The sequence below is a fragment of the Macrotis lagotis genome, chromosome 2 (genome assembly GCF_037893015.1).
Source record: "Macrotis lagotis isolate mMagLag1 chromosome 2, bilby.v1.9.chrom.fasta, whole genome shotgun sequence".
Lineage (NCBI taxonomy): Eukaryota > Metazoa > Chordata > Mammalia > Peramelemorphia > Peramelidae > Macrotis > Macrotis lagotis.
The window spans coordinates 331,107,138-331,123,223 of NC_133659.1; the positions used below are offsets into that span (position 1 = coordinate 331,107,138).

Here is a 16,086-nt window from a genome sequence, read left to right on the forward strand (position 1 = left end):
ATGACTCCTGTGGTCTTAAGATAGGTCACTGGACCTGTCTGAGTCTCAGTTTCTTCCTTTGTGAAATGGCCAGATAGCCCCTGAGGATCATTCCTAGGACCCTACCATGTGTGATACTGGTCAAATGACTGAAGTCTTCTCTGTAAAACAAAGACCTTGGACTCTGAGATCCTTGTCAGGGTTTCTGGGAAGAGGCAGTCACAGGCACAGACACAGAGGAGTCTTTCTTTCTTTTTTTTTTAAGGTTTTTGCAAGGCAGCGGGGTTAAGTGGCTTGCCCAAGGCCACACAGCTAGGTCATTATTAAATGTCTGAGGCCGGATTTGAACTCAGGTCCTCCTGACTCCAGGGCCAGTGCTCTATCCACTGTGCCACCTAGCCGCCCCCTACAGAGGAGTCTTGAGTCACATCAGAGAGGGAAGTCCACCCTATCAAAGGGACACATGCTGATGGACTTGCATGAAGCAAGCAGGGAGGGAGTCTTTCATTTCAACAGTCTCCTCCTGCTCCATGACTCAGAGTAACTTGGGTAGGTTATACTTAGATTTTTCCCACAATAGAAAAATAGGTCCCTTCCTGCTCTGGGTCAAGCCTCATCCCCAACACCCAGAGTTGTGGTCTATTTAGGTTTACCCTGGTTTCTACTCTGAGTGATTCAGGAGTTCATCTTATCCTTCCCAGTCCTGCCAATGACTTTCTGTGACTTTAGACAAGTCATTTCCCCTCTCAGGGGTTAAGTTTCCTCATCGCTCAAACTGATCTCATTACCTCAAGGGACTTGAAGGAAGGTTCTTTAGGGCAAGGAAGAACCTGCTCTTTGTTTTCTCTTAATTCGTTTGTGTAAGCCAGCAGAGGTCCCTGTTCTCTTGGGAGGTCATCACACTAGATCATAGAAGTCAGTCAGTCAATCCTAAAAGTCCAGAATCAAGGGCTGGAAGGGTTCTTGGGGACCATCTAGTCCTATCCTCTCTGTAACAATACTTATCATGTAATTTTTCATTTTACAGATGAGGAAACTGAGGCCCAGTAGCACTCAAATACTTGACCGGAATATAAAGAATACAATAAATTTAGATAAACAGAAGCTATTTAAAACGTTCCCCAGAAAGTTATGTATTTCAATCAACCCTACTGTGGGTCTTTTGGCAAAAGGAAGAATCCTTCCTTGATGACTTCCCTTTCTCCATTTCTCAAATCTTGCTAAAGAGACATTTAGTTATTGAGACACTGAAAACACAGGAAGGAGACAGTGTATTGGAGTGTGCTGGACTTGAAATCAGGAGGGATCCAGGTTCAAATCTGGCCTCTGATACTCACTAGCTGTGTGATCGTGGATCAGTCATTTAACCTCTGATTTTCTTTTTCTATAAACTGGTGAAATGAGGCTAGTGTTTCATTCTAAGTTCAAATAAAATAACATTTAAACCATCTTGTCAATTTAAAAAACACAATATTTCAGTTGTGCTTTCATTTTCAGCTTTTTTCAATGGGTTTCAGATGGAAGCTTGGAACAAGCTATTAAACCAGCTGTTATTCTTTTAAATTGGATGTTCTAGGGACTGTTGTAAAAGTAGATAAAATGACTCATTTTGTGACTCACTAAGTAAACTGTGACATAAGTTGTTTCTCATTTAAAGCAGCCTCAGGATAAGTCCAGACTCAGATAAGATGATAGATATACTTCAGACTAAGTAGTGTTGCTGTCCTTAGCACTATAAATGGTGCTGCTTTGATGGGGGCCCAAGTCCAAAGTCCCAGCTTAGAGTCCACATGGACCCAAGAGGACAATCATGCCATGTCAGCCCAGTTCTTCCCCTAGTCCAAGTCACTCACCAATGCCCAAGTGGGTGTTGATGGAAGCATAACGGGCAGTGCCAGTCAGATTTTTGTTTTCCCGATAGGGTATATGCTGGTGGGTGCGAGCATCCCGGTATTTCTTGGCCAGGCCAAAATCAATGATGTACACCAGGTTTCCCTTCTTGCCCAGGCCCATGAGGAAGTTATCCGGTTTCACGTCCCGGTGGATGAAGTTCTTAGAGTGGATGTACTCAATGCGGCTGATCTGGGAAGAGAGATGTGGTCACAGTGAGAGCCCTGATGCCAAAGAGTAGGGGGAGAAAAAGAAAACTGGACATCAATTGGTATAAGACAAGTCAGGGAACAATCTGTCCCCAATATAGCTCTCCCCTCTTCTCATATTGGTTGTCATAGAAAGCCTCCAGGAACGCTACTTTGTCCCCTGAAGAAGCCGTGCCCTCTCTCGCCTCTAGGGCCTTGCTTGGGTTGTATCTTAGACCTGGAATGCCCTCTTTCCCTTTCTTTGTCAGTTGAATTCCAATCTGTTCAACTCAAATATTAATTGCTCAGGAAGCTCTTTCTCCATTCCCCTCTGCTGCTAACAACCTTCTCAGACCTCACAGAATGAAAAAAAAAAGGTAAAAAAATGAAATAAACCCCTCCCTCAAGGAGCTTACCCCCGATTGGAAGAGACAACATACACATACATAAAGAAACACTATCTATCTCTCTATATAATATATTGATATTTAATATATATGGACATATATGTAAAGTCAGTGCAGTGAAGTTATTAAAACTTCAAGTTGAACTAAGATTTTTAGGACATCTTGTATAAAGGAAAAACTCCCGGTCCAGCACTTGAAGCTCCATGGTGCCCCCAGCTGTCTCTCTAAGATCTGCAAAGTGATTTATACACACTGCTCCTCCCAACAACCTTTTGGAGGAGGGAGAACTGGGGTGCTGTTGAGTCATTTTAGTATCTCCGACTCGTTGTAACTCCATTTGGGGTTTTCCTAGTAAAGATACCAGAATGGTTTTTTAACAGATGAGGAAACTGAGGCAAACAGAGCGAAGTGACTTGCCAGAGTCACACAGTAAGTATGTGAGTTGAACTTAGATCCTCCTGACTCTGAGTGGTATTACTATCTCCATTCTGAAGATAAGGAAACTGAAAGCCAGAGAGTGGAAGTCATCTGCCCAAACTGGCATTGTTGGGAAGGAGAAGCCTAAGGACTTCCTCCCAGGTCCTCTGTTTTGTCCTGTCTTACCTCCCTCTCTATAGGACAAAGAGCCCTAGACTGGGAGTCGGGGAACCTTGCTTCTAGGGTCTCAGCTCTGCCAACTACTGGCTTGATGGCTTTAGTCATGTCCCCCCTCTGGAGGCTTCGGTCCACCCTTCTGCAGGCTCCTTACACAACCTCACTTCCCCTGAAGTCAACACATCCTAGTAACCCCCACCCCTGAAGGCCACTCATTCTCCCTCAGGGGTCTCCCCACAAATACTCTGGAACATTTGTCTTCCATAATTGCCCAACAAATGTCCTCTTTCAAAAATGTGAGATCATAGAACCAGAAATCCAAGGACATCAGAGTCCAAGTTTTCACTTTAGAGAGGAGGAAACTGTAGACATTTTAAACTCTACGTGTCCAAAAGAGAACTCATTATCCTTCCCTCCTTCCCCTTTGATACTCTCTCCAGAGATGTGATTGGTTTAATTAAGGACATACAGACAGAAGACAGTAAGCATCAAGGTGGGATTTGGACCAGGGTCCTTTTTTTTTTTTTTTAGGTTTTTGCAAGGCAAATAGAGTTAAGTGGCTTGCCCAAGGCCACACAACAGCTAAGTAATTATTAAGTGTCTGAGACTGGATTTGAACCCAGGTACTCCTGACTCCAAGGCCGGTGCTTTATCCACTACACCACCTAGCCACCCCCCCGGACTAGGGTCTTTAGGAATAGCTTGGATCATCTTCTCTCCCTTCTAGCTTTTAGCTTGTACTGACCTTCAGGTCATTCTCTCAACTAATTCCAATGACTTTGTTATCTAGTTCACGGTCTTCTCCTCCAACTAATCTCCTGCCACTAGATGTGGAGATGTGGACATTTGTGTTGAGAAGCCCTCTGACATGCTGCCTTCCACATTTTAAGTCCCAACAACTTGTTGCATCACTCCATCTACGTCTGCTTAGTATACTTGGGGAAGACTACAAAATAGGACTAACTTTATGGACATCCTCATCTGGCTTCTCAGTTTTCATTTATTATTATTGTCTAAATCAATGATGTTCCTCTTTTGTTCCCTCCTCCCCCTACTTTTTTTTAGATTGACCCTGTGATTTCATTGATACAGGAATTTCAAATAAGGAAATTCTCTCTCCCAATACAGGTTAAGACTTGTTTGTCAGGTGGAACAGTGGATAGAGCACCGGCCCTGGAGTCAGGAGGACCAGAGTTCAAATCTGGCCTCAGACACTTAATAATTGCCTATGTGACCTTGGGCAAGTCACAACCCCATTGCCTTAAATAAAATAAAAAAATTTTTTTAAAAGACTCGTCAACTCAATAATCTTGAAGAGCTTCCTGCAGAACTAAGAGATTGAGTAATTTGTCTGAGGTCACATAGTCAGGAAGTTTCAGGGGCAAGACTAGAACCCAGATCTTCCTGATTCTGAGGGCACACTCTACCTTCTAGGTCAAGTGACCTCTCCTTCTTCCTTTATCCTCTGTATCTCATTCCCTTCAGTAGCTGCTCCAAACCCAGGCTGCCAACACCACCCACACAATAGTTAATGGGAATTTCTTCTTCTGCCCTCAGATGGCACCAGTGTCCTCTTTCCTCCTAGATGCCAATCCCTAGAGATGGGTTCTTGCTATTACCCACTAGATCTCATCCCTTTCTTTCCCATCTTGACCTCAGTTTTCTCCTGCCCCTCCAGGAGCAGTCACCTCTGCCTTTCTCTCTTGCTTCTTCAGTCTCTCTTGACACTGGCTTCTTCCTATCTACATTCTTACTATTTTTTTTTAAAAAAGGCTTCCTTTGGCCTTTCTATTGTCACTCAACCACCATTTTGTTCTCTTTCCTCTCCTTCCCTGCTTAGCTTCTCAAAAATCTGCAGTCTGCTCCATCACAATGTGTCAGTCACTCACCATCTGACTTCTATCCTCCATTCACTAGTGAAACTCATGTGAAGTCATGAATGGATTCATGAATGGCAATGTGTCACACTGGAAAATACACCAGATTTGGAGGATTCAATACCAATGCGAACACTTGCCAGCTGTGTGGCCTTTGCTAAGTCACAACTCTTCTAGGTCCTATTTTCTGGATGACAAAGGTGAGAGGTATGGACTAGCTGACCTCTGAGCTCACCCTAACTCATATGACGAGGTGACTTACCTCCTTACCAGGGCTAACCCTTCTACCTGCTCAAGAACCCCATTCTAGTCCTTCTCCCTTAACAGACTGTCCCCACCCTGACATCCCCCTCCCTTCCACCCCTGTGTTCACTTTCCTCCTCAACCTGTCTACTGGGCACAAATATGCCCATGTCTCCCCCAGCCTGAACATTACTGTTCCTTCCATCCCCACTATTATCTTAGAACTCTTCTGACCTTCACCTACACTGGAACTCTCCACTAACCTTCTAAGGCCTTCCAACCTTATCTTTCCACCTAAATTACTCTCTCCAAGTTAACAATGATCAAATCCAACAGTTTTTTCCTAATCCTCATTCTCCTTAAGCTCTTTTGCAGCCTTTATCACTGCTGATCACATTCTTAATCTCTTTAGGTTCTCTCTCTCTCTCTCTCTCTCTCTCTCTGTCTCTCTCTCTCTCTCTCTCTCAGTTTTTTCCCTTCCACCTCTCTGACCACTCCTCCTCCATCTCCTTTGCTGGATCTTCATCCAGAACCTCTAACCAAAGGTGTCCCACAAGGATCTCCCCTGACCTCTCTTCTCCCTCTACACTACTTCATTTGGTGATTCCATCAAGTCCTGTGAATTTAACTACTTTCTCTTTACTGAAAATTCTCAAATCTCTCGATCTTGCCACAATCTCTCTCCATTCTTGCATCTCCAACTACCTATCAGACATCTCAAAGTGAATGTCCAGGTAGATATCTGCTTTTTTTAATTAAAAATGTTTTATTGATATCTTTTGATTTTATATCAGTCATTTCAATCCTTTCTTTTTCTTTTAAAAATTTTTAATTTAATTTTTAATATATATGTATATAGAATAAAACAAGCATTTCTAAAACAGTTTAATAAAAAGTTGCACATGAAACTGCAAATCTATTAGGCACAAATTGCTATTTCTTTGAAACAGAGAATAATTATGTAAATTTTTAAAAACTCATTATCTTTCTCCCTAAACTCTCCCCCACCTCCTACTTTCCCTAATATGGGAGAGTCTCTCTTTCTCCCTAATACTCTCCCCGTCTCTCAGGCTCACGCCCATATCCAATCTGTTGCCACATTCTTTGACTCTGGCCCCTTCTCTCCTGACCCTGTCCACCTGCTGGACCATTCTCTTCTAGCTGGACTGTGGCAATAGCTCCAAGCAGGTCTGGCTGCCTCAGGTATCTACCCATTCTAGTCCATCACCTATTCAACCAATGAACTGATTTTCCTCAAATCCAGGTCTAATCATAATACTGCCCCTACTCAACAAACTTCACTGGCTCCCTACCACCCCAGGTTCAAATACAAAATCCTCCACTCAGCTGTCAAAGTCCTTCATAACCTAGGCCCCCCCCCCTCACTTTTCAAGTCTCTTTACACATTACTCCCCTATATGTATTTGTGGGTCCAGTGACATCAACCTCCTGGCTATGCCAGGAACACGATCCTCTTCTCAGCATTTTCTCTGACTGTCCTGGAGTGCCTGGAATACTCTTCCTCCTCTGCTCTTACTACTGGCCTCCCTGGCTCCCTCTAAGTTCCAGCTAAAATCCCACCTTCTACAGGAAGTCTTCCCCAATTTTCTTCATTCTAGTGCATTCCCTCTGGTACATATTTTCTATTTATCCTGTGTGGAACTTGTTTAAATATTTATGTGTGTGCATATGTATGTTTATGCCCCTGCTCATACATCCATGCATATGTTTTGCATGTGTGTTTGTATGTAGCATCTCTCTATATAACACATATAATAATACATATTTATATGGAGCAGTAAATCTCAGAGCACTGTGAGATCAAATGTGACTTAGACACTGAGTGACCCTGGGCAAGTCACTTAACCCGATTTGTCTCAGTTTCTTTTTTTCTTTTTTTTTGCCTCAGTTTCTTCATCTATAAAATGAACTGGAAAAAGAAATGGCAAACCACTCCAGTATCTCTGCCAAGAGAACCCCAGCTGGAGGGCACACACAACTGAACCAACTGAACAGCGGCATAGATTTCTACAGACATATAAGTCCTCTACAGGATAACTAAGCCATAATTAACAGAGAAGTAAAGCACTGGCATTAAGAGGCTGGGGAAGGTTTCCTGGAGAAGGTGGGATTTTGGTTAGGATTTAGAGGAGGACATGGAAGGCAATAGTCCAAGTATTGTTTGTTGGGGGAGCAGCCAGGAGGCCGGGGTCACTGGATCAGAAAATGTGTGCTGGGGAGCGAGGTGTAGGAAGCCTGGCAAGGGAGGAGAGGGCAGGAGATGACTGCTCTGCCCCATTATGCCAACCTCAAATGTGAGAAAGAAGGGGTGTGTGGGCTTCAGCGGAGAGAACCGAACTCACCATCTGGTCGGCCAAGAGAAGGACGGTCTTGAGGCTGAACTTGCGGGAGCAGAAATTGAAAAGGTCTTCTAGGCTGGGGCCCAGTAGCTCCATCACCATGACGTTGTAGTCCCCTTCAGCGCCACACCACTTGATGGAAGGGATCCCCACTGTGAGGGGCAGAGGAGAAAGGGTTACTTCAAGATCATTGACCACAGGAATCCCCACTCACCCCCACTGATCCCAGGCCCCACCCCCAAACACAGGAGATCCTCTTTATCAAGGACCCCTCAGCTTGCAAAACCCTCTCTTCCCCTGAGAGGAAGGAGGTTTTTTGAGGGGCCAGTAACTTGCCCAAGGGAAGGACAAGAGCCAGGGCCATCTCCCCAACACTGTGGCGCCTCCAACCAAGACCTCCACCACCCAGCAGTAGAGATCATGGGTCCTCCCAAGGGGCACCCCCTCACCTCCTCCCTGCATCATCTTGTAGAACTTGCTCTCGATGTGCAGCTGGGGGTGCTTCGTCTTCACACATTCCAGCTTAATGGCCACCTCCTCCCCAGAAGCAATGTTGGCACCTGAAGAGGAGAGTGAGGCAAGATAAGGTCAGAAAGAGATCATGGACCACAGCTTTGGACACAATTGGGAGGGATCCTAGAACAGAGGATGACAGAGTTGGGAGGGGGCTTAGAACAGGGGATGTCAGAGCTGAAGAAGGTCCCTTAGAACAGGGGATGTCAGAACTGGGACTTTAGAACATGAAATGTTAAGAGCTAGGAGGGACCTTAGAACATGGATTTTGGAGTGGGAGAGGTCTGAGAACAGGAAATGGCAGTGCACAGAAAGTTTAAGTTGGAATGGGATCCAAAGCATTCAATTGTAGGGGGGGAGGGACTATTTCAAACTATTGCAGAGTTTGTTAAGATTCTGCCAATGGATGTTGATAATCAACCTGGGTGGGGAGCAGTATCTTGTCCTGGGTCCTCCAGCTCGCCAGTGCCTGAGGCTGGATTTGAACTCAGGTCTCCCCAGCTCTAGGCCTCATCTCCTCTAAGTTGACCAAGGTTATACAGTTGGTGTGTGGCAAAGTCAGGAGTGAATCCCAGTCTCCTGGCTTCAAAGATCTCTGCACTCCCTACATGACCCTGTCATTTCACCAACCCCCTCCTCTACACCCTTTGCCAACTGGTGGTGCCAGAGTACACAGAGTGCTGGATCTGGAGTCAGGAAGACCTGAGTTCAAATCTAGCCTCAGGCCCTTAACTTAACGAGCTGTATGACCCCAGGCAAGTCACTTCACCCTGCTTCCCTCACATCCAGGGCCATCTCCAGTCATCCTAATTCCTACCTGGTCACTGGACCCAGATGACTCTAGAGGAGAAAGGGAGGACGGTGACTGAGCACAGCCCCCCTCCCCCCTCATTCAAATCCAGTTATCTTATTTGTCATAATATCACCTCCCTGATGTCATGGTCTTCTTCCAGAATGAAGGACAAATAACATCACATGGATGAAATCCTAGACCCACTGGAACATCTGAGTATCTCCAGATCCCTAAGCCAGTGTTTAAAGGTTTCCAAGATGAATGGATAGGAAAGGCTAAACTGGATCTCACTTCCCAGCTTTGTCCTCATTTGCTCCCCACACATGCTCACTATCATGTAATTGTTCACTAGCCACCATCTGAACACCAACCCCCCCCCATACTATCACAATACCATGAGGGGGTGTCATCCTGGACACGAGAACCAAAGGAACCACTCCCTCCCATTCAGCCTTCTGACATCTCTCTAGGTATCTATCCAGTCACCCTTGCCTTCCGCCAGACCTACTCTCTATTGTCAAAGGCTGCTTGAACCATTCAGTTCCCTTTGTTCCTTCATTCATTTATTCATCAAACTTTCTGAACACTCTCCTAAAGGTTCTAGAGTGTTACCACTACATGTAGCTGATCCCCTTGTGAGGGAGAGGGGCAGGCAGTCTTTCCAGAGGGCCAGAACATTGGACATGGGGTCTGAGGGCAGGAGTTCGAATTCTAGCTCTGCTACTTCTTCTCTGTATGGCCTTGGGCTAGTCACTTCCCCTTGGCTCTCCCTCCTCAGCAAATGAGGGGTTTGGACTCCTGATCTGTAAGCTCTAGATGAATGATGACCAGGACTTAGCTTCTATCTGCTGGCTGGGAAGTAACCTCAGCTCTGGCAGACAAGCTCAAACAAGGATCTTCCCCATAAGGAAGACATCCCTGGGGTGGGTAGTGAGACCCATGACTCCCCTTCTCCCAGTCCAGCCTCCTCTCCCACCTGAATCCCACTCCCAAAATCTCATTTGAAGCCATGGTGGCTACCACAAAGGCCCCAGCCCTGGGCCAGGGCTTGGGGAGAACCAAGCTTGCCGGGGACTTCCAGCTAGATTTTGCATCACAGAAGTCCAACATCTGGAAATTTCCTAAGGGTGACAGTTATCCTGACATCTTGATGCCTCCCCATCCCCACCCCAGGTCATCAAACAGAGCCTTGTCTGGGCTGTGGTGGAGGACGGGACCTTTGTTCAGGCAGGTGCTGAACTCAATAGCCTGAGAGGTACCCGCATATTCTGCAATTCTCTGACTCCTTGGAACCGATCCATGGGGCCTCACCTTTGAGCCCCAGGCTTTCTCCTACGCACATTTCTCAGCCTTATAGCTGTCTAGTTCCTGGCTTCCCACCTTGGCCTCTGAACCTGCTGGCTTCCCTGGGGATAGAGGCTGTCTACACCTGATTCCCCATCTGCCTTTGGCCCTCCTCACTACCATTGACACTTGGTTCTTAGCTTGGGCACCCATTCGTTCTTCCCCTGTCTGCCCCCATATACTCCAAGGCATGAGAGTGTGCCCTCCCTAGGGATTGGGACCACACACAGTTAAAACATAGAGGCCGTGGGGAGGCAAGACTAGCTCCAGAGGAGAGCTATGTGGGACCGTGCCTTCTCTCTTATTCAGAGATGGGAGGCAACGGAGCAGAATGTCACAGACACTGTCAGATATGGTTGACATGTGTGTTGTTGTTGCTCAAATCCTCCTCCAGCCTACTTTTTAAACTTCCATCTATCTATTTATCTGTCTAATTTCCTCTTTCCTGACTTCTTGCCTCGCTCCCTCCTTCCTTCCTCCTTCTTTCTCTTTTCTTCCTTCCTTTTTTCTTTCTTTCTCTTCTTTCTCTCTTCCTTCTTTCTTTCTCTCCTTTCTCTCTCTCTCTCTCTCTCTCTCTCTCTCTCTCTCTCTCTCTCTCTCTCTCTCTCCTCTCTCTCTCTCCCCCCTTCCTTCTTTCTCTGTTTATTTCTTGAGACTGGTTTCCTTATTTAGTCCAGGCTAAAAGGACAATGCTTACTCTTGGGTTGATCCCATTACTCATCAGCACAAGGAAGGGAAAGGAGGGGGAGGGAATAGGATTTATATAGTGCATTTATATAAGCATTTATATAGTGCCTGCTGTGTGCGTTTTAAAAGCAAAGATCTCATTTGATTCTCACATCAATGCTGAAAGGTGGGTGCTATTACTAGGCCCATTGTACAGTAGAGAAAACTGAGGCACACAGGAGTTAAGCAACTAGCCAAGGGTGCCATGACCTTCCTGACTCCAAGCCCAGAGCCTGCTTCCTTGCCAATCTGGCCCTATTTCCCTCGCCCTAGGAAGCTGGAGTCCCCCATTTTGGTTGTGATTCATTTGCCTGACAACAAGCTCAAGAGATTTTCCAATCTCCTTTTCAACACTCAGTCTGGCTTGTTTAGTCTTTGTTACAGGGGAGCCCTCTAAGGAGAGGAAAAGGAAGGAGGGAAAAAGGAAGGAGGGAGAGGGGAGAGGAAAGAGGGGACAGTAATGTTTAGAAATGAAAGTAATGAAGCAAACAAAATACATTCACAAATGTAAGTGAATATTTATTAAAGACACTTCCCTAGTCCAGACTGAGTGGCTGGTCCTTGCATGCCAGCTATTTTCTAGCTTAAGTTCTCCCAGATGACTTGGGCTCTCCACAGAGTCGCCACCCAAAGGAGTCTCATCTTCTGTGGTCCCAAGCTACCCCAGCCAATTGGAAATGATCATTAGAGTGGAACTCATTGGGTGCTCATGATTCCAATCCCATTCCTAGCCAATCAGGGAATCTCCACAGGATTTCTATATGCTACCTAGATAACAACTCCTTCCCCCTTCTAAAGGTGGAGAGGAGAAAGATTCTTCCATGGAGGATATTAATAATACGAGTGTATTCTTTAACCAGAGAAAAAGAGACTCATTTAATCCCTCAAAGTCATTAAGGTAAGTCTTCTCAGATCTGCTCAGATCTGCTGCCCAGCAGGATCCCAGAAGGGTGGGGGACAGCAACTTTCTCATGTCCCAGCATCTCCTCTACTTCATGAACCTAGAAAGTGGTTCAGACAGACCTAAGATTCTATCTTGGGTCAACATTATGAGTGGATCAACCACAGTTCCAACAAGCAATCAAAGATTAAACAAGCACCTTCTTCTTGGTCTCAGTTTCCTTAGCCTAAATGATCCAGGGAGGGGATGGAACCTGCTCTCCAAATATCTCTGAAACCAAGACAAACTCACAGTCATTGGAGGATGCCTTTGTATGGCCCTGTCTGGAGGGAAGACACCCTTGACTATTACAACATCCAATTATCCCAGTCAGAAAGGGCCAAAACAAACTGGAGAATCTCCAAGTTAGAGGGGACATCCAGAGATCCACCAGTCCAAGACTAAAAAGACAGACTGGTCAATGGATAGTATGATAGACTTAGAGCCCAGGATAAAAGATAAGGGTTCAAATTCTGCCTCCTCAAACACATAGCAGCTGTGTGACCCTGGGAAAGTCACATAGTTGCTCTAAACCTCAGTTTCTTATTCTGTAAAATAAGGGGTTTGAGCTAAATGGCCTTCTAGATCCTTTCCAATCCTAATAACATGTGATAGCATGATGTAATGACCCTTTGACTTCTCTGAATCTCAGTTTCCTCCTGTGTAAAACATGGGGCTTGGCCCTAGAAACTAGGTCTCTGAGGCATTTTTCAACTGTAAAGTTTTGCTCCTACAACCTGAACAGGTTTTATAGCCACCCTGACTAGGATTTTGAAGGACCTGGAAGATAGGTACCCTCAGCATATTTCTTCTCCTGTCTGCTTCATGGCCCTACCATCACAAAACAACAGAGTTGAAAGGGGTCTTAGATATCATCTGGTTCAACATCATTATCATCATCATCATGAGTAAGAATAGTAAGCGACATTTATGTAAACCTTCAAAGTTTGCAAAGCTCTTTTACATAATTATCTCAATGGATCCTCAAAACAAGTCTGAGAGATAGGTAAACCAGGTGTTAATTATCCCCATTTTACAGACGGGAAACTGAGGCTGGTAGAGATCAAGGGACCTCATCAAGCAAACAAAGGTAAGATTTGAAGCCAGGTCTGCTTACTGGGCTGCTGGGCTTCATCTGACAGATAGGGAGACTGAGGCCCAGGTTCTCACAGTGAGTTGGTGGCAGTGCTAAAAAGAACACCCAAGCCTCATGATTCTCAGTACAGGGCTCTTTTCCATAATAATTATAATTATACATAGCATTTATAGGGCACTTGAAAGTTTGCAAACACTTTCCATATATTATCTCATTGGAGTCTTACTAACAAGCCTGTGAGACAGTTGATGCTGGCCATTTTACAAATTCCTCTGTAATTATGGCCATTATGGGCATTTTACAGACGAGGAAACAGAGTCAGAGTTGGTAAAGTGACTGTCCAAAGGCCTCACATCTGGGAGGCGTCCGGGGCAGGATGCAAACTTTCTGACCCCGAGTCTAACATGTGATCAACCTCATTTTCAAGATGAATCACAATTTATGGCAGGATAAGGGAAGAGGGTCTTGGATACCATCTTGTTTCCTCTTTAAGTAGTTCTCTCAGATGACTGGGGGGTAGGTTTGAGGGAGGAAAAAAAAAGACTTTTGTTTTAACCATTAATGTCACTATCAGAAACTCTTTTGTACCCAAGTAGGTCAGGCCATATAAAGTAAACTGGGAGAAGTTAAATGAAGTTAAATGCAGTGGTTAGAGCACTGGCCCTGGAGTCAGGAGGACCTGAGTTCAAATCCAGCCTCAGACACTTAATAATTGCCTAAATAAATAAATACATAAATAGGAAGTTAAATGACTTGACCTGCATCAACTAGTAAAAGTCTGAGGTAGAATTCAAAGATTTGGAGACTCTTCACTGAGGGATATTTATCCTCACAGCAAGTTGTCAGCAGCCATTGGGTGGTTAAGTGACTTGCCTGAGGTCACACAGCTGGTGCGTTCTGGAGCTAGTACCAGAGCCCATATCTTTCTATGCCCAAGGCCATTGCTTCTCCAAAACCCCCAACTGGCACTAGTAAACTCCCCCACTTTGGAAGACGAGATACAAAGTGACTCCAACATCGCAAATGGAAAGACCAAAAGAATTAGAGCTATATTTTGAAATGACATCTTTATAGAGGTGGCGGTTAATGGACGTAGAGCACTACATATCCTTCATGTCAGACTCTGGTTAGTTTTTATTCTTTAGTTTAATAAAGCACTCTCTAGGAGGGGGAAAGAATAAATTAAGAAATGAAGGTGATATAACAAACAATTTTTAGGGGGCGGCTAGGCGGCGCAGTGGATAAAGTGCCGGTCCTGGAGTCAGGAGGACCTGAGTTCAAATCCAGCCTTAGACAATAATTACCTAGCTGTGTGGCCTTGGGCAAGCCACTCTAACCCCACTGTCTTGCAAAAAAAAACAAAACCAATTTTTAAATATTGTAATCTTCCTTGGAATCTGCAAGGCTAAAATGAGGGGTCCTCTTTCTAAGCCCCATTCACAGACTCAATCAATGAACCAAAGAACATGTGTGGGGCACGTGGATATCATTATTATCCACATACCCTCTTCTTTTTTTTTCTTGCCCAACATTGGCAACTACAAAGATAACAATGCCATGACTTGACCAAGGGCCATTGGTAACACATGATGGGAACCACGATTCCAACCCAGGGACTAAGGCTCTGAAGCAGAGCTGTCTCCAGTACCCCCAAGAATGCCCACATTTCTAAATGGAGTGGGCCTTCCCAGATGGGTAAAGGTCTGAGAACCAGTCCTAGGAGGAATAGCACACCTAGGAGGTAATGAGTTCCCCAACACTGGAGGTCATGAATCAGAGGTCCCCTCATTACTTTTCATAGAATTGATCATATATCCACAGCTACATAAGACCTCAGAGTTCATTTTACAGGGGGAAACTGAGGCCCAGAGAGGTGAGGGGCTTACCTGATGACTCTCAGACAATAAGTAACAGATGTGGAATTTGAAGCCAGAGATTCCAGAGACAGTGTCTCCTTGATCTATACTCTTATTAGAAGGTGGCAGAAAGGAAACCATGCTCAGATTTGGGATGGATTGAGGTCTTTGGGCTTTCCTCCAACTCTGAGATTCTAGAAATCCCAACAGGGTCTCCTTGCTTCTGTCACTTCCCCTCTCCCTGGGTCCAGTTTCTCAACCCTGAAGTCTATGGAGCAGTGGAAGGGGCATAAGAGAGGTGGGTATCTGCAGGACCGATGTCAGAAAGATTGGCCCTTGGTAGAGGGGCTAAAGGGCAGAGTCTTCCTTAGCACTGCACCTGGGGGATGAGTAGGCTAAGTGAGTGTGTGTGTATATGTGTGTGTGTATGTGTGGGTTGGTATGTGGCTGTATGACTGTGCATTTGTGTGAATATGTGTGCTGTGTGTATTGCATTTCTGTGTGTCTCAAGTGCATGTGTGTCTGTGTGGTATGTGTGTCTGTTGTATGGGTGTGTGTGGATAAGTGTATGATATATATGGGGTGTATTGGGGATAGTCTGTGTTTGGGCATGTGGCATGTGTGGGTATATATGAGTAATGTGTGTGGCATGTTTATATGTGTGGTATGTATGGTATATGTGTATGTGTGCATGTGTCTGTGTGGGTCAGTGTGTGACTATATGAATGTGCATTGCATGTGCTTGGTGTCTCTCAACTGTGTGAATGTGAATGTGCACATGTATGTATATGTGTCTGTGTGCTATGTATGTCAATTGCACATGTGTCTGTGTGTGGTATGTGTATGTGTGTGCATATGTGTGGGGCGTGTGTGTGTGGTCCGTGTATGGGTCTGTGTGTATATGGGTATGAATATGAGTCGTGTGTGGCGTGTGTGTGTGTGTGTGTGTGTGTGTGTGTGTGTGTGTAATGGATCACTAGATTGATGAATCCCTCCTCTGTTCCCCTGCCTCCTTGGCCCAGGGGCCAGAGTCCAAGAGAAGGGTCTGGACACACCAATCTGCCCACTCCTGGGTAGGACAAGCTGTCCCAGACATCCATTCAAGAGCCTTCCAGTCCGGTATCGGGGGCAGGGAGGAGGGGCCCGGAAGGGTCCCTCCCAGAGTTCCCCAGGCACCCAGCTAGGACTGAACATTCCCTTCTGGGCCAGTGGCCCAGGGTAAGGAAACCACCCCAGCCTTCTGTTTCAGGACATTGATCTCACAGATGTGCCTGCTCCCC

At 45.4% G+C, this 16,086-nt stretch overlaps 1 protein-coding gene across 4 annotated transcripts in view; it reads right to left on the bottom strand.

Moving 5' to 3' along the window:
• CSNK1E (casein kinase 1 epsilon) overlaps positions 1-14,276 on the bottom strand; it is a 34,685-nt gene extending 20,409 nt beyond the window's left edge. For 2 of the 4 annotated variants that reach the window (XR_012476321.1, XM_074226930.1), the window contains exons 1-3: positions 7,988-14,274; positions 7,542-7,690; positions 1,833-2,061 (exon numbers count right to left, since the gene is read on the bottom strand). Coding sequence is in view for 3 of the 4 variants with exons in the window: in XM_074226930.1 (XP_074083031.1) it covers positions 1,833-2,061; positions 7,542-7,690; positions 7,988-8,003 (394 nt within the window). In the remaining variant the exon portion in view is untranslated. Of the gene's footprint in view, positions 1-1,832; positions 2,062-7,541; positions 7,691-7,987 lie in introns of all 4 variants that reach the window. The other 2 variants (XM_074226928.1, XM_074226929.1) reach the window with 2 other exon arrangements.
• Positions 14,277-16,086: the final 1,810 nt, after the last annotated feature.